Source organism: Halichoeres trimaculatus, unplaced genomic scaffold (assembly GCF_033239565.1).
Source record: "Halichoeres trimaculatus isolate MK-OKI-2021-1 unplaced genomic scaffold, fHalTri1.1 fHalTri1_scaffold_12, whole genome shotgun sequence".
NCBI classification, from domain to species: Eukaryota; Metazoa; Chordata; class Actinopteri; order Labriformes; family Labridae; genus Halichoeres; species Halichoeres trimaculatus.
Window position 1 is genome coordinate 16,777,674 of NW_027437190.1, and position 18,681 is coordinate 16,796,354.

Sequence of the window (18,681 nt, forward strand, 5' to 3'; positions counted from 1 at the left end):
GCTGTTCAACACTCCCTCGGACGGTTAGACTTACACCAAATACAACAGCAGAGACATGTTCCGAGAAACAGATAATACTCTCCTGAAGCTGTTCTCATCTTTTACGCATTCAGAGTAAAATGTTAGACATTAAATCTAGACATTTTGCGCAGTCTACAGAGCTCAGTGTGCTGGAAATGTTGTCCCAAATATGACAGATATTTAAGGCTCTTCTTAAAGACTATTGTCTATGTGCTCCCGGCTGCCAGGGTGGACTGATGCCTGACAAAAGTGCTCTGTGACTCGCATAGCTCCGCCACTTGTGAACTACATCCGTCTAAAGATAGCCCTAGTAGCCATGTCAAAGTCATACCTGCTACTATTATAATAATGCAATCAGTTATTTTAGATTTCATCTGTTCTAGATCGCTTCCAAAAACAAGCCAAAATTTAGTGAAATAGACGTAAAATGCATAAAATTGTCCCTTTTAAACATATAAGATCTTTGTCTTCGAAAAGTCTCCACAGAGGTGAAGGTTAGGGTTAAGGTGAGGGTTAGCTCCACGAAAGATACAAAAGTATTAAGCGTTTTCAGGCAAAGTATTGTAAAATCTGGATAGTTTTCTTAGTTTTTGGTTTTCTTTGTGACATTGTTGACTTCTTTAACCCTGATTGTATAAAGAGGGATACAATTAGGCCCACAACAGAAAAAAGCACTAAAATATTCACTCCTTTCAGAATATTATAAACCATGTCTGTGCGTAATTCCCTCACTGTATTTTTCCTTCCCCATACAGCCAAATGTCTGCTTTATACACTCATTGACTCTTATAGCCAACACGTTGAGGCGTAGGCTAGCTGTCATTTTGTGCCAGTGGTCACATGGCTTTGGCCCTCAGGAATGGATAGAGATGGATCCCCACGTCAGCTTGTACGTCTAAGGATTTCTGCTCCAACAGTCCGCCTCAAAGTGACTGGAGCGCAGCGCGCGGAGGAACTATGAGCGGATTTTTATAGGTGCGTTTTTCCAGCAACAGAATATGGATTTTGATGAGCGGATCCCTGCCTCTAATATGTATTTACCGAGCTGCACTTATTACGTGTCCGGAGCAGACTTCTCGGGTCTGCCTCACTATTTAACCCAAAGCCAGTCTTCCTGCCCCGTGACATACCCCTACCAGTCCTCAGCGCTGCCACAGGTCCCGTCTGTGAGAGATGTTGCATTCAGGGACTATGGGATTGATGCTTCCAATAAATGGCATCACAGCAGGGGGAGCCTTACGCACTGTTACACCGAGGACATCGCGCACAGGGATGGCTGGACGACCCCGACCTCACGGGGGGGAGAGATCCTGTTGAAAGGCAGTTCCAGCTCGAGCCACTCCAGCAGCGTCACCACGCCGACGCCCGGGGGCTTCTACGGCAGTGTTGGCAGGAACGGCGTCCTTCCGCAGGTTTTCGACCAGTTTTTCGACACCGCGTACGGGAGCGCGGAGAACAGCACAACGCCAACAGCACAAGCGGCGGCGGACACAGACAGACACACAGCCAAAACCAGCCCCGCTCCGGTGAACGTGGGCTCGGACACGGCGGAGAGCTTCAGCCCCAAGTCCTCCTCCGGACACAGCGAGGAGAAGCAGAGCAGGAGCAGCAGTGAGTATAAGCTGCTGAACACAGGCAGGAGAAACATCTTACGCGCTGCTCTTAAAGCGTTTTATATGCTGTTTTATAAGCATGGAAGGTTTATGGAGGGCCTGCAGATTTCCCCTGTAACAAAACTATGTTTGAAACGACAAGATCACGTGCTTGGGATTGAAATTGGCCGTGAAGACTTTGGCATTAAGCTTGTCTTTCAATATTGTTTTGCTAGATCTTACCTGTTTTCTTTCCTGATCATTGCGTAGTTTTGCTTCTTAAGTTTGCCTGCATGCTAATGCAACTATCATGGAAAATTAATCTCTAAACCATTATTTAAATCCCAATCAAAACATTGTAGTAACTCTAGAGGCATGATCCCACTTCATGCATTTGTGCTAATTTGCTCAAAGTAAATTTTATCATAAAGTGTTTTTTTTTTTCTTATGTATAATTTTACATGTTTAATTTGGTTTATTCCGGCTTGGCTTCAGTGAACTGCTGAGGCATTTACATCTGACTGTGCGCCAGAAATAGGCTTAAACCCTGCTTCTCATTTCAAGATAAATATTTATACATTCATTGGATTTGTAAGGATTTAATTCAACAACTGCTTTCCCTGGCATTTGCCCCGCTTCCACAGAAACAACAACTCTTTATGCACAGTGAAATCAAATTCGCGCGATACAAGCATATCAGATACATGATACCCATGACTGCTTTAAGGCCCTCACCCTTTAAATCCAGCCAGTATGAGTTTACACATTTCACATAGGTTTTCACAACTTCCGACATGCTATCCTTTACGTTTCCCTCCATCAAGTCCAGGCTTGGTTTACAGATCTGAGAGCTACAGGCCTGAGAGGATGCAAACACTTGAACTCCAAAGCTCAGCTCAGCTCAGACCAGCGCGGCTGCATCAAGCAGGAAATCAGACTAATAATTCAGTGTTATTGTGACGTGAAAACATGAGCTGACCCTTTAATGTTTTTTAATATATTTCTCCATCTTTCAGGTGGCCAGAAGGCGCGCAAGAAGAGATGTCCGTACACGAAATATCAGATCAGGGAACTGGAGAGGGAGTTCTTTTTCAGCGTTTACATCAACAAGGAGAAGCGGCTGCAGCTCTCGCGGATGCTCAATCTGACTGATCGCCAGGTGAAGATCTGGTTTCAGAACAGGAGGATGAAGGAGAAGAAACTGAACAGAGACCGTTTACAGTACTACACCACAAACCCCTTGCTATAGAGACCGAACAGAGACTAACGACCAACAATGCAAACACAACTCTGCAACACAAATCCATATCTGACCTGGAAAGAATGTGCCAAACCTCATCACGAATTTGACTATTTATGCAATATTTTGTCATTAAACACATTATTATTATTATTATTATTATTATTATTATTATTATTATTATTATTATTATTATTATTATTATTATTCCCTACTTCAACAGTTTCAAAGTTTTGTACCTGTTACGCAAATGGTGTGCCTACGCATAAAACCAGCTGTGTCTAAATTCCTCTGTATAGTTTAATTACACAAGAAAAAAAAACAGTTTTATTCATTACCTTCGACTAAACCAACGCACAACTTTTGTGGCCAGACATCTTGTCAACAAGTACCGTGTCCTTCATTCTTTCGTAATCTTTTAACTTTATTGTACAAATATAACGCCTATGACTGGAAAAATTGTGCTTGTGTGCCCTGCAATCACTTTCAGATCCCAGCTGACATTGTTGGCACTGGTCAACCGGCCCCCCAAAAAATTAAGTCGGTGCCGCATAGTTACTGGATGAGTAAAGTTATCATCTGACACCAGCCCATTAAAAGCTGCTGTACAACATCTGACCCTCTGTGGCAGCGATTGTTGATCTCTTCGCTGTAAAGTTGGATTATTCTCCTATAAAGGGGTAATACAGCCAAATGAAACCGGATCTCATATATAGTTTTAAACACAAACACGTGGATGGTATCGGGTGAATGATGTAGAGGTCTGATGCATTTTATACTCCGTGTCTGGAAATGAGATCCGCTGTAGTTATTATTTGATATCCATTACAAAAAGTTCTCATTCAGTTCTGTGTCAAGGACCATTTCTGACCTAATATGAACTGAAACTGTCTGCTGAGCTAACTGCATGAGGGTGTAACATGGCACCTCTGTGCAGCGAAAATGAATCTATTTCTGTAATCATCCCTTGGAAAAAAAAAAAGTTGCTGAAAGCTAGAAGTTAGATAGTTTTGGGGGGAGACTGTGTAGTTATATACACATGATAACCAACTCCAAGATTACAATCTTCACAATATTTATTCAGGCTATTTAGGGTTGTTAAATTTAAAGGTTGAAAACCAGGCTCGTGGAGATTTATATGAACCTGCAAAAGGTGGCAAAGAGATGCCTTTGCGCGTAAAGAGGTGGCCAAGGACAGTGTTCAGGTGACACCATGTCCACCGCCAGGCCCCTGAATACAAGCTGAATGACCGGCCATAAGCTAATAAGGGCCCTGATGCCGTCCTTATAGCGTGCATCCTGTGAGGCTCCCAGGAATTCCGCTTTGATTGCTGCACATCCTCCCAGTTGCTCCAGTAACTTGGCCATAAAATGCGGCTTCGTCTGGAGCATTTGGAGTGTAGTGCAATAAAGCGTCTGAGACCAAGGTTATTAACTGTGACTAAGGGGCTGAAAACAGCGGCTGGGAGCATTCAAAGCCTGTGTCCACGGACCTTTGCGGCGTCATTCGTTTCAGCTTCTTACCGTGGTCGGAATAGCCTGCGTTTGTGTTGTGGCTACTTAAGGAGGCCTCATTTGTGGCCACTGGGTGGCGCTCCACAGATCAATGTCATTGCCGTGAATTGAGATATAAAAGAAGTTTGGGTCGACGTTCAGCTGCTCTAGAATATGTCTGCGCCTCACTGCGGGATTTCATTGTTCAGGTAGGAATTTAACCAAAGTAGCTACTCACTATGATGTGTGTGTGTGTGTGTGTGTGTGTGTGTGTGTGTGTGTGTGTGTGTGTGTGTGTGTGTGTGTGTGTGTGTGTGTGTGTGTGTGTGTGTGTGTGTGTGTGTGTGTGTATATTTTACTGTACACTTTTGTAGAGACCCCATAGAAGAACTGAAGTTTTCATGCCACGTGCAGATATCTTCCGTGACAAAGCAAAACAAACAAACAAAAAAAAAACATTCATTTGTCCTTAAAGCATCAGGTTATCAGTTTTAGCCCAAGTTCCCGGGTTGCAGATTAGCAAGTTTGCAGAAATGTACACACAAAGACGTCACGAGGACCTGGATTTACACGTTTCACATTGCATATTCAAATCCGTCATACAGGAAATAATGCACAATAGGTGCTGTTTTAAACAGTGAAAGGATATGTAAATTATATCTATATTATTTTTTTATATTTTGCTTTGCTGTGGTAATATAACAGCGAGTGCTCATGCCTGCGCCCTGAGAAATAACGTTTTTGCTTTCAAATTAGTTGACTAATTTTAATAAACTTATACATTCATTTGAATATATGTAAAATAACAGGCGGAAAAGTTTTATAATGTTAATAATACAAGCAAAGCTCACCCACAGCGCCCACTGAAACATCACAGGAAGTGTCCAAAGGGTTAATGAATATTATCATTCACAGAGGCTGCAGACTGCCGCAGGTTTGACGCCATATTAAATATCTGTACATAACTCTAATTTGTAGACTTTAAGGCTCCAGACAGAGGGCCTGGCTGATGTTATATTTCAGGGTGAACTCACCTTAGGAGACATTTTACTGCTGACCTAAATCTGTAGGCCGCAGTCATCAGCTTCTAACCCTACCGGCGCCGTTTTCTAGACAGCATGGACTGAAATATGACTTTTTATCTTATTTTCATTATGGCAGCAGTTCGGGAAAACAACTTTTGTTTTTACTTTTTTTTTTTTTTTACGATATCCATGTGTCCTATTATCTTTTACGAATTTCTCACTGAACACTTTGATGGAAAACATTGTAGGTCATTGTTATGTCTTTGTTCATGTTAAATGCAACCATTCACCTTCACCTCACACAAATAATAATACACAATATAAGATTGTCCGTGCTATAAATGTAGTGGTATTTTAACATGTTTTCTAATCGAATCAGGGTTTATAGTTTCTATATTTTTCAGACTTTCTTTGACTGAAATGATAAAGGGTAAAATTTCAAAACAAAACACAAACAGGAGAGGAACAAAGACTGACACGCAAGACAAACATGGTGAGTATCTGGAACATGTCTACTTAAGAATAAATGAACCTAAAATAAAATTAAAGAAACACTTGAACTCCTCTTGCATAATAATTTAAGTTTTGACTTGAGATACATTTTAAAATGCGTACACGACTGAATAAGAGCAGCGCACACAGACCTTGGCTTTGCGTGTTTGTGTTGTTTATTTCTTAGGAATCTGGACCTAAAGGTGCTGATACACTTTCAAATTCATAAGATCTGTTGAGCAACTTCTAATGCTTTATTTTTATTTAGAATCTATCATTTCTGCAGTATAGCTGATGTTAGGCGACCATTGGGACTGATAGCTCTGGGGCTTTGTTCAGCTGTGCTGCCTGCAGCAGGCCTGTTCTCCACCTTCATAACAGCTCTGTGGAGTCAAAGGTATCTGGACGCAATCGCCACGTTTGTAATTCCAATAATCACACCCCAGCCAGACAAGATAGAAGCCAGTACGTGAAGTGAGCGGATGTTTTTGCTAATGTGATTAGTGAAAACACTCTGCCCCTGGTCAGTCTTTGAGGAATGTTAAAATATCCCTGTGATATTTGCGGAGGCAGAACAAGAAGGGTTAAAAGTTTCTCCTCCAAAGAGTCACAGAGGACCTTTAGGATTTTGATGCACCCTGAGCTTCTCAGAGCCACCCTTCATTTTTACAGTGCTGTAAAAGTGGCCATAAAGCTTTGCATTGTATATAACTGTTAGAGACAGCTTTCAGCAACTGAGTTGTCAAGCGGGTTGTTGTTATAAATTTACATAGCTGGTTCGAGGCTTACAGGTGGTGATCGAGGCTCAGAATGTGAGATTTAAAGATTTTCCCTTACAGCCTCTCATGCACCACTTTCCCCCCGTCAGTCCTCTCTTTACTTTAGCCTAAAACTAAATCTCTGACACAGTGGAGTTGCCTGCTCGGACTGGGAGGAGTCTTTGGTCGCCTGCTGTTTTAATTGGCTGCAGGCTACAGTGAGAAGCGTGAGTATCAGTAATTATTCAGCAATGTTTTGCACAAGAAATGTCAGCCAGAAAGGGCTATCTTCATCCTTCGTCAAATTACACCACAACGATGACATGCCCCAACAACCAGGCTGGAAATTCATTTTTCGTGGACTCTCTAATCAACGTGAGAACCGACAGTGGTTCATACTACCAAAGTAACGGCGTGTATTTGCCACCGGCGTCGGAATATTCATATGGACTCTCCGGTGGCTCGTGTTTCCCGGGGATCGGTAAGCGCAATAACGAGCCAGTCAGCCAAAGCGTGATCCCGTCCTCTGCGCCGTATGTTCAAGGGATGGAAACGTGGCTGGAAACTTCGAGATCGTGCCGAGTGGATCAGCCCAGCAGCGGCCAGCATATGCCTCAGTGCTCCTTCTCCCCGAGCATAAAGGAGGAGAGCGCGTATTGCCTTTACGAGTCTGACAAATGTCCTAAAGGAGCACCGGTAGATGACATTTCCTACTCGAGCTCATCATGCCCAGTCACAGGCAGTACCTTACCGGTCCCGGGCTACTTCCGCTTGTCTCAGACTTACACGTCCTCCAGCAGGCTGTACCAAGATGTCCAGCCAAACATGAACCACTTTAGCCTGCAGAGAGCTGCGCGCTCAGACAGCCAGCCCTCTCAGTCTGCCTCTCAGCCTGCCTCTGCTGAGCCGGAGCGGAGGGAGAGCCACGAGGAGGCGCCTGTCCCTACACCCTGCGTCCCGGCCGGAGAGGAGGACAGTCGGATCTCTTCGGACGGCTCATCCTCCCCTGAGCCTGCTGAGACCTGCAGAGCGGATTGTCCAGAGAAGCCCGTCAAAGGTGAAGAGCAGACAAGCGCAGACAAGCGCTGCAAACAAAGCAGACTGCAAACAAAAAGCAGGTTTAATTTTGAGGATAACGGAATTTGTGGGTATGACGTGTTATTTTTAGCTCGAATATTGATATTTGGGTCAACAGTCAGCCACAAAGGTGCGCGTTTATCGAGTATTTACAGCTTTATCAGACATGAGACGAAATTGAACGTGGCCAATCAGAGCAGAGATCAAAGCTACTCAAGCTGTTTCAACAACAGATAGACTGCTGGAGATGAGCTTTAGCACATTTTTTTCAAAGCAGCCTTAATGTTTAATTTTATAATGCAACTTTTTAATGCTAAGATTACCAAAGGGCATATTACACACATTTTACATTTTATAAATGAAAAGCTTTATAATAATTGAAGGTAGAGCAACAACAAGGCCAGTCCAATCCGCCCCGTTTGGATTCTGGTTTCAGGTGTCTCTTCATCAAAGGCCCTGCTGTAACTTCAGCACTGTGCACAGGCTTTGTTTTATGTCTCAATAAAGGTTCAGCTGGCTGCAGGCTATTGTGGTTAAAGGTGCTTAACGAGGCAAATTGCAGTTTCTGATAAAATGCTGAACTGCTGCTGTATTTGATGTCCAAACAGATATGTAGCTGTGCGTAAAATGCGTGAAATGTCCATAAAATCAAGACAGGGATGAGTCGTTATATGGATTTTTAATAATTTTTCACTGTGATATGAGTCAATTCAAACAACAGAATTTTAAATATATTTTAAACTAAAATAGTGGGGGAAAATAGTTTTTATTTCATATGTAGAGATTTATGAGTTGTATTATTTTCTGGCAACATTTTGGCTTTCATCCAGGTGTTGTGTGTTTTGTCACACCTGTTGCCAATAATACCCTGTCTTCTTCTTCTTCTTCTACACAGGAGATAAGAAAATGGAAAGCACGGCCAACTGGCTCACAGCAAAGAGTGGCCGAAAGAAGCGCTGCCCTTACACCAAGCACCAGACCCTGGAGCTGGAGAAGGAGTTCCTCTTCAACATGTACTTGACTAGAGAGCGTCGTCTGGAGATCAGCCGCAGTGTGCACCTCACTGACAGGCAAGTCAAAATCTGGTTCCAAAACAGGAGGATGAAACTGAAAAAAATGAGCCGAGAGAACAGGATCCGAGAGCTCTCCAGCAACTTCAGTTTCTCATGAGACTGTCTGTGTGTCTGTCTGCGTCTTTGGCGCCCTCCTCCATCCATGGCAAGGGCGCCTGTGCAGAGCCCCCAAAACCCAACTGTGAGAATGTCCATGGAAAATAGGACCCTACTGCTAACTTATTGATTGTTGCTCTTTCTCGTTTCATGTCTGTATTTATAAATGGCTCCATTTGTATCGTTGATCCGTTGTGTTTGAAATGTTCAGACTGTGACTACAATGTTCCAGAGCTTCAGGAGTGTACATTTTGTAGATTCAACCTGAGGGAACCACTGGACTTTGCATGCTGGACTCACCCTTGGGATACTTGTGTTACAGTTACGTGAAGGCCTTCACGTGACAGCTTAAAAACATTGAAAGGTCTGGTGAATATTTGCACATTTTGCTGGTCAAATTAATAAAATCATCCCTGCAACTGCAGACTTCTTATTTCATTCAGAGCGACAGACTGTGGGAGCTGTGCTGCGCACTGCCTAAATTTTGCAGCTGGCAGCAGCGCAGTGCATGTGTCTCAGTGTTTTGGATCTGCTCCGCTTTGTGAACAGTAAATATTATTGCAGTAGTAGAGGGTGATGTCCTTCATAGCTTAGGCCTGTAATGGATGTCTTGCGGCTGCGCACACTTGTTTTTTTCTTGTCTTTGACATATTTATACCAAACAGAACCCAGGGACATTTATAATTTTTTTCATCACGGTTAATTTCTAATTTATCCGTGATTTGGACAAAGTTTCTTCGCGTTGTACAAACCGGATAACCCTGTTTTTTTCTTCTTTTTTTTTCAAAAAAAAAAAAAACAAAAAAAACAAACAAACAAAAAAACAAACAAAAAAAAACAAACAAAAAACAAAAACAAAATAAAAATAAAAATTCAAATTTTGCAAACCATTTGAGAATTTTCGCGCATCCTCAGAGTGAATGAAGCCAAAAGGAGCGTTATATTGTGCGCCTGTAAATATTTCTGTATATCGGACACGAAGAAACGCAACGACTGCACATTTTGAAGAATAAATTCAGGAACAACAACAACAAAAACACGTTTAAACACGATATTCCTGGAGAGACGAGCGGGCTGTGGAGTGGTTTAGGTAGTCTCATGTTGTTGGGCTATCATATCTCTCCCACAACACGAAACTGCCTTGATTACCTCAGTAAAACTCATCGCATCATGAAATGTGAATCTCTTAACGTAATTCCTCGTCTTTATTTATATTTAGGCCCAGACTGCTTTAAAGAAATCAGAACCATGATATTTCAAATCGTGCAAACTGTTTTGTTATGTGCGCAAAATAAACGTTTGTGATGTTATATTTGTGCAAACTGAGCTCCAAAAAAATTCAGTCTGAATTTAAAAGTTCCCTTGTAAAGGATTTTGGGCGTCCTATGTCAGCCAAAGAGCAGGAAGTGAATCCGTAGGCTAGGAAATGAAAGGATTAAGCCTTGTATAAGTCCAGCAGAGGGAGAAAGGACTGACAAGGCCTCGGTTATGATCATTGCAGTCTGCCAGTTGCCTCGCCGGAGGAAATGCCGGATGCGTCTGCCTGCGCCAGAGAAAGGACACAAAGGCTGAGCTTTATTGGTGATATTTAGTTTAGACAGCCAGGTTGTAACCTGAAGAAAAACAACCCAATTGCCCGTGATAAAAAAGAACTGTTATATTGCACCCAAATAGCCTCGCCCTGCTTTCCGTTTTAGATTGCCTTCAAAGCTGCAGAAAAAGCACTGCGGACGCTGCAATGTGCACTTTGGAAACTATCCACACTGAGTTCTGATTTTTTTTTTTTCAAACACACTTCCTTAATTAATGTTGTTTTGAGAGTCTTGGAATGCTCAATTTAGTAGCCATCAGGATATTAAAAATTAGTTCCCAAATATCTTCAAACGTCGACCTAATTTACACGTTTTCTTTTAATGTTGAAAAAAAATCAAAACGTATTTTATCGATGTACAATTTTAATATTGCTTTGGGATTTCACAATTACATTCTTGAAAGTGTTTCCTCCCTGCTCCCCTCTTTATCGCGTCTGTGTTCGATCGTGCCAACAAGGGATCTCTTGACAAAAATCATAACATTTATTGCTAATAAAACGCAAAATTCCCCAATAAAAGTGCGGGGATTTGCTATTAAAATATGGTGGGAAAAATGGTGGCCATTTACTTGAGCAGCAGGCTGATTTATTATTTATTGTTCTGTCCCACGGTCACGTGTTTGGGGCGCCCTATCCAGGCTTGGGCAAGGTTCAACTTACTGGACGCATTGAGCCTCTCGCTGGTGCAGAAAGCAGCGCATTATATGCAATGAATCGTTTTTTTCTCGTCGTCTTTGGTCTTTAAAACGCCCGTTCTTGTATCTTTTTGTGCAATGTCGACGTTGGGAACGAGTTTTTATATTGACTCGCCTGTTCTTCCCGAGCAGGAAGACATGGCACCGAGGTTCTCATCATCTGCAGGGGTGGAGCAGGCGATGCTCGCCGAATATGGCGGACAGGAGTCGTGCCCTTTGCAGGCCAAATCTTCTATTTTTGGTGGATCTTGGAGTCCAATCGCGGCCCACCCTCCAAACACAGCCGCTCCGACCTACATTCATCACCATTACACTAGTGGAGACTGCGATGGCATGTTTACGCGCTCCTGGGCGTTGGATCCAGTGTCCGCGTCCCTCTGTTTGACGGGATTACCATCGACAACCATGCATTATGAGATCAAACCGGAGCCTCTGGTTGGGAGTGCTGAATGTACAACTCTGGAGACGCACACACCTCTTCTGTCTGACATTGGAAACGAAGGATCTCTCATTGAGATCCCCTGTGAGACTGAAAGCCTGACTGAAACCGCTGGGGAGGAGAGCCCGTCAGTGGAGGAGAAGGGGGAGACTGAAACAAGTAAGCAGCACAGTGTCACCGTTATGTTCTAGACATACTGAGATAAGCTGAGAAGAAATGAAAATGTGGTCGAGGATGTGAACAAATAGCGAAATTACACCAAGTTTGGTACATTTAAAGTACTTATGTGAGGCCTAAACAGTAGAATAGTCTTACAGTTTACTTGCATGAATCCCTGGTGAATCATAAAACAAACACAATCGCCATGTTGGCAACAACAATTATTTTTTGTAATGAAAAATTGACAAGATTTGGTTAGAATTTCATCATCAGATTAAAAACTAATCTACAATAGTAATAATAATAATAATAATAATAATAATAATAATAATAATAATAATAATAATAATAATAATAATAATAATAGTATTTGTAGGAACAGCACGTCCTACTCATTCTGTATTCTTTTTGTTTTGGCCTCCCGTTCTGAGAGCTTTTTAACTCCTATTTTCAGATAACCCATCATCCAACTGGCTTCACGCAAAGCCCACCAGGAAAAAGCGCTGCCCCTACACAAAGCACCAAATACTCGAACTGGAAAAGGAGTTTCTGTTTAACATGTACCTCCCGAGGGATCGTAGGTACGAGGTAGCGAGACTCCTCAGTCTGACCGAGAGACAGGTGAAAATCTGGTTCCAGAACCGCAGGATGAAGATGAAGAAGGAAAACAAAGACCGGCGGAGGAACAGTTAATCTGGGTTTTGTTGGACTGATGCTGTATTAGAGCCGAGGGGATAGGGGGAGGGAGGGAGGGGGTCTGTACTTAATATTCCTGGCCTGTTTCACATGTTGTTGTAAAGTTTGTGTTGTTCAAGCAAAGCTGGGGTTTTGTAACATCTCGTGTTCATGTTTGTCTCGTCAGTGTTTAGATGTGGTTTCTGTGTTTTGGCGCACAAATGTTTTGGGCTATATGTAGAAGATTTGTTATTTGCATGTAATGATCCTGGACTACCTGAATGTCTCTCAGCTACCTATTTGCGTTGTTTAACTTATAGTTTTTGAAATCTAGATGTTTTTTTTTTAATGTTTGGTTTGAATCCATATGTGAAAAGACTGTGCACACTTTAAATATTTTAAATACCTCGTCGTTTCATCTAGAATAAAGAGTAGTTTGTATGGCACTTCACACAATTACAACGTGTTCACGTTTTTAACAATTTGACTCAAATTTGAAACCTATTGATTTCACATTTAAGCAATATAATTGTCTTAAGTGTGAATCTGTGAGTGACAACTTCATTTAGATGATCCGTCCATGTTGTGTTTTTAAAAAGATAGAAACAAGTTGGGCGTCCACAGAAGCGTCAGATCTTATTTTTAATCTTCTTATATGAATTAATAATTTCAGAAAAAAATTAGTCATGCTTTGCTTTTTTCATTTAGTACGTGCGTGTTTTTTTAAATGGACATGCACGTCCACGCCTTGTTTTCTCCCACGAAGGACAACTGCCGTTTGAATTTAAAAATAATAATAATAATAAAAAAAAAAATGTAGCGTTGTAAATATGTTATTACAATATGATAATGACAGCAAAAGGCCACTGAGGAACATAAAAAAAATAATTTGAAAAAGAAACTTCACAGGCCGAGGTGTTCCGTTTGTCCAACAGTTGAATGTAGACTGAGACTACGGGGACAAGGCCGCAGAAACCTCCAAAAAAGTTTAAACTAAGTTTTCTTTTTGTGGACTAGTCAAAAAATTACCAGTATCAACTTCAGACTACTTTGGCAACAATTCCAGATTTTTACAACAGAGTAAATGAATCGTCCAGAGACGCACGGTTCAGTTTTCATCGCTCATTTTGCACTTTCCTCTCGTCCGAATCACCACACGTGTTTTAGAACTACTTTGTAGGACATTCTCGGCCTTTGAACTCCCCACAAACTAGACTGGATGCCCCCATGCAATAAACCACAACCACAGCCTCCTCTGTTTATAAGGTGTGAAAACAGCAAAGCATGTAGAGGCTCCGTGACAGCAGTGAGGCAGCTTTTCTAACAGGGCCCAGGTTAACAGTCAGAGATGTGAGATTGTTGTCAGATAGGGTTTAAGCACAAGCACACAAACACAGTCGCACATAGAGCAGAAGGAGGCGGTGCAGGCTGTGTCAGAATGGCAGATGAGTCTGTCCTAAAACGTCTAATTACTTTACGACCGTCCACCAACAATTAGACTGTCTGAGTGTAAAAACCTCCGTTTGTTGCTCTGTCGCCAGAGAGCTCAACACCAACACACGGCACAACATGCTGCACACTGATATGTTGAAATGTCTCCCCTCCCAAAACTGTATTTTAGCATTTTTTGCGAGAGAATAAAACGAGAAAGCGAGAACAAAAGCTGTAAAGAGGAAAAAGAAATCATCATCATGGTCTCTGTGATGCTGCGCCCTGACCGCCAGCAGGTGGAGCCAGAGGCTCATTTGCACTTCTCAAACTGGATGATGCGTTCAGGGCCCACCGTGAGCCACTCCCTATTTATTACAGACCTGCACCTCTTGTGCCGTCTCTCTAGTAGATCATCACATCCTGCTGTGTTGCCTTTTCTGTATCTCTTTATCATCATCAGTGGCATAAATTGCGTTTGATAGATCCTTACTTCATTAAAGTCTGGCCAGGGATTCTTCAAATTTTATTGCTGCTCCTAAGAAAAGTACAAAAACGTTTTTCAAATGACTCCACCTTGTGCTTTTAATTAGTTGAGAAGAATACCTGCGTGTGTGATCATCACATAATGCTGAATGTTCCCATCTAATTATGTTACTGGCTTTAAATACAGAAAAGCAAATGTATCTTTTATATCAACAAAATGATCTATATAGGAGGAAAAAAAGAGATATTACATATGATAATCCACACATATGCAAACATACACTTCTGAGGTATACCATCACTTTTTTTACAACCCAAACAGAGCCACATGCTAACGAAAAAGGTTCCATATGATGACCAAAACCTGTAAACACTCCTTTATTTCTTCCTCCTTCTCAGGTAAGCCCTTCATGATCATGTCCATTTTCTGAGCCCCAACCTGGGGCACTGACTGTGCATGGTAATAAGTATACACACACACACACACACACACACACACACACACACACACACACACACACACACACACACACACACACACACACACACACACACACACACACACACACTCAAATAGATAGTTTTCATATATGTCTCTACTCTTCTTACCAATTTTTACCAACATTCAAGTTTCATAAAACCCTTATTTCACTGGTGTATTTTCAACTTTTCTCGCTTTTCTATCTTTGTAAAGTCATTCCTCATCTGACAAGGTCAGCAGTGGATCATAGATTACGTTTTTTGGCTGGCACCTGTTGTGGCTTGTAAAATTTCAGGGGGGCAGTGCCACCCCTGACAGCCCCCCTGGACTTGCCCCTGCTTACATGCCTTTCATGAGAACTTTCTTCTTGGGGAGAGGCAGAAAACATCAACATGATTGACATCTCTTTATCTCCAAAACATGTAAGATGTCACATCTGAGCTCCATGACATGATATAAAAACATATGTTCTGAGAATGCGTCGCTTGTGTCTGCATGGGTCTCCTCCATGTTAGGCAGGAAGTGCAGCAGGAAAACAGAAAGGTGACCTCTCACAACCCCCATACATCAGACCTCATGACACTGCTGGTGAGAGAGGAGGCCTTCAGTGAACTCTGGAGGAAACGTTCAGGGGAGGAAAGTCAGGACCACATGGCGTCTGCTGTTAGCTGCAAAAAGGTGTTGTTTGAAAGTAGTCTCTTTTGGTTCCTGCAATGAATAATTCCTATGAGCTGCTAAAAAAGTTGGCGTATTTCTGCAGCAACCCATATTAATTCCAGGTTTCAGTATTGTTATTGTTATTATTATTATTATTATTATTATTATTATTATTATTATTATTATTATTATTTATTTACATTAAATCAGGGTGAAATCTGTGTCAAACGTGTCCTCAGTTTGTGTAGGCACACATATCTGACTACACTCTGACTCACTTGTATCATAAAGGCCACACTGACAGACACAACAGAAAGAGTGTAACGGCAGTATGTTTTGTGTTCTTTGTGATCACACAAGTTTTATTATCACGTCTTCTTTGATTTTCTTAGAGCCAGGGGCTTATCTCCCACAATGATCGTATCTGTGATTTGTGTATTTTTTTTTCCTTCAGTTATCACTATAGATCTGCACATGTCGGCATCCACCGGAGTTTGATTTGCGGCTCTTTAACGTGCCTGGAGTAGATATCTGTCAAATTTTCCCATGATTCCAGGCGGCTCAATAAATAAACCTGTAAAATAAAATAAAATTCCTGACGGGAACGCTGCTGCTGCTGCTGCCGCTTTGTTTCCTGGACACACACACACACACACACACACACACACACACACACACACACACACACACACACACACACACACACACACACACACACACACACACACATACACACACACAAACACACACACACACACACACACACACACACACACACACACACACACACACACACACACACACACACTTGTAAATGTTTTCCAGAAGGACTAAATGTTTGCCAAGTCTGGGGCTGATGTAATGATATAAAATAGTGTCAACGACGTGAAAACACATCGAATAAACACTTAAAACACATCAGTTACATTTCCATTCGAGTTACCTCATCGAGCAGCTGCTACATAACATGTAATAAGTATGTAATACACTTATTTATGCAATCCGTTCAATTCAAAATGAAACATCAAGTCTTTTAAACACCTCATATAAATATAAAAGAACATCTGCTTTAATATTTTTTTTACTCTTTCTGTTTCACTCACAGATATTTCAGCATCATTTGTACAAATGTAGTGACTGATTCTTCCTCGGCAGTCCTCTGTGGTTGCGGTTTGGCCCGCTTGCCTCCCAGATGTCCCTTGTTGTCCCAGAACAGACGGGAAACGCGCGACTCGTGCGCACAGCTCATCCAGACATCTCCCCCCGTGTCTGTGTCTGCTCAAAACGTGCTGCAAAATTAGGATTTGATATCCGACCAGAGCTGACAAGAACAGTTATCATAAATCATAACTGAGAAGCTGCGGGGAAAAAATCAGCTCAGTTACAAAATGCAATTTTAGCTCTTATCAATTTATACTTTTATACTTCATTTTTTGTTTCTTTGTGTGAGAGCTCTTGCAATACTTCATCCTGCCTAAATTACACACCCTGGACATGTTATAATTGTGTAAAACACCATGATTTAAAGGCAAGTGAGAAACTTGAAATAATGAGGATCCCTTAGATTGTATTAGCAGAAAAAATGCATGCATGATTAAAAACTTGCTGTAGAAAGTATTTGTTAGATTTAATCAAAATCTAACACATTACCAACAAATAATTCGTTATTTCTTCAACACTATTTCATCATCTGACATCATTTTACAGACTTCATCAGGATAAACTGTAAAAAGCATACATAACAGAACATCATCGTACATTAAAATAAAGCAAATACACAAATAGAGGCTGTAGAAATTAATATTTTAAAACATTTGGTAAAACAGGATTTCTCTAAAAAAAAAAATAAAATAAATAAAAAAACCCACCCTGCCAGAGAAAGGTGTTCTCTCGGGCTGAAAGGTATGAGGTATGAATGGGATTTTGCTCAATGCCAACACCCACTCACCTAAGCAAACAACTGAACGTATGTTAAAGCTCCTCCGGTCGTTTTTGAACCTTTGACCAAGTCCTCTGCTTTCTTCTGTGTATAATTTAGTCCTCAATACGAACAAGGCTCCAAGTGTCACTTTTTGATGATTAAATTGTCAAATAAAAAAAAGGTTCATGCGCAATGGCCGTGCGTCTCATCCAAGCTCCCAAAGGGAAATCCCCACATTTGTGTATCGAAAATTTCTCCTCCAGCCAAACCCAAGGAGTGACTGTCCTCTTCCTGGCCGTGTATGATCTAAGGGAGTGTTAGATGGTTTAAATGTGTTCTTAGGGCAGCGAGCTGTCAGACCTTTGGGTGAGAAAGATTGATCACGCGCAGGCTACCAGGGCTCTTTGTTTAGAGCCCGAGCAATAAACAGCCATCAGATCCCCACCTTTCCTCTGCTTCACACCACAGTGGCAAATCACCCCCCTCCCTCCGCCATGTTAGAGCCAATAATGCTGAAGTGTATGGATGATAGCTCAATAATATCACAGCAGGCGAAATAAAACAGATGAAATAGAGGGTCGGACACTGAGCTTTAAACGGTTATACGGTGATAATGCCTGCTATTACATTCCGTAAGTCAAATGTTTTTCTCTAAGTAAAGTGTGACGCTGACTATAATAGAATATGCTTGCGGAGGACACTGGACAGAACTTTAGTAACAAGGAATTCTCAACTATCTCTCTCCACATATGTGAAGTGTGTATGTGTAAGTTAGGGGGAGGGGTGGACATGTTGCTGGATGTCTGGTGCAGCCCTGCTCTCAAAGCAAACCCTTAAAAAAATCCGCAGAAGATTAACACCCTGGCGCTGATAACGACTGTAGGCGTCGTTATAAGACGCAAATGTGACTGCTGAAATGATTTGTGAAGTGCCACCCTGGAAATTAACGCACAGAGAACATGCGCCCATAGGAGTGCGCGCGCGCCCGTGCGACACCCTCAAACTCACGCGTATAACGCGCTGCGTGAACGCGCAAAAGAAGGCACGGCTTTCTGTGCTTTTCTCTTCAGAGTAGGGGGCTGTAGCGTACAAACTGACCCCCTAAAAATGTGTAAATAAAGCACCCCCCTACCCCTGGAATGAGGCGTTACCCCTTCGACTTTTTCGATCAATCACAGGGGACAGTGGCTCCTTTTGATAAAAACCCAAATTGTCATTGGGCAGATGCAATCATGTGACAAGCAGCACGGTCCAATTCCGACCATGTCCTCATGAAAGCAA

The 18,681-nt window shown here is 41.9% G+C and overlaps 2 protein-coding genes across 2 annotated transcripts; both read left to right on the forward strand.

Annotated features, from left to right (window-relative positions):
* The first annotated feature begins 1,019 nt into the window (after positions 1–1,019).
* hoxa11b (homeobox A11b) lies at positions 1,020–12,445 on the forward strand. The gene is made up of 4 exons (XM_074683261.1): positions 1,020–1,632; positions 2,630–2,855; positions 11,232–11,752; positions 12,207–12,445. Exons 1-4 carry the CDS (start codon positions 1,020–1,022, stop codon positions 12,443–12,445), a joined length of 1,599 nt encoding a protein of 532 aa, XP_074539362.1.
* On the forward strand, positions 6,890–8,945 carry hoxa10b (homeobox A10b). Its single transcript, XM_074683487.1, has 2 exons — positions 6,890–7,679; positions 8,595–8,945. Exons 1-2 carry the CDS (start codon positions 6,890–6,892, stop codon positions 8,867–8,869), a joined length of 1,065 nt encoding a protein of 354 aa, XP_074539588.1. The 3' UTR covers positions 8,870–8,945.
* Positions 12,446–18,681: the final 6,236 nt, after the last annotated feature.

Bases quoted from the DNA above. Each gene is read 5' to 3' on its own strand.
- hoxa10b (XM_074683487.1), top strand. From the start codon at position 6,890: ATGTCAGCCAGAAAGGGCTATCTTCATCCTTCGTCAAATTACACCACA. The intron at 7,680-8,594 runs GTGAAGAGCAGA...TCTTCTACACAG, and splicing joins TCCAGAGAAGCCCGTCAAAG to GAGATAAGAAAATGGAAAGC.
- hoxa11b (XM_074683261.1), top strand. From the start codon at position 1,020: ATGGATTTTGATGAGCGGATCCCTGCCTCTAATATGTATTTACCGAGC. The intron at 1,633-2,629 runs GTGAGTATAAGC...TCCATCTTTCAG, and splicing joins GAAGCAGAGCAGGAGCAGCA to GTGGCCAGAAGGCGCGCAAG. The intron at 2,856-11,231 runs GCTATAGAGACC...ATCTTTTTGTGC, and splicing joins TACTACACCACAAACCCCTT to AATGTCGACGTTGGGAACGA.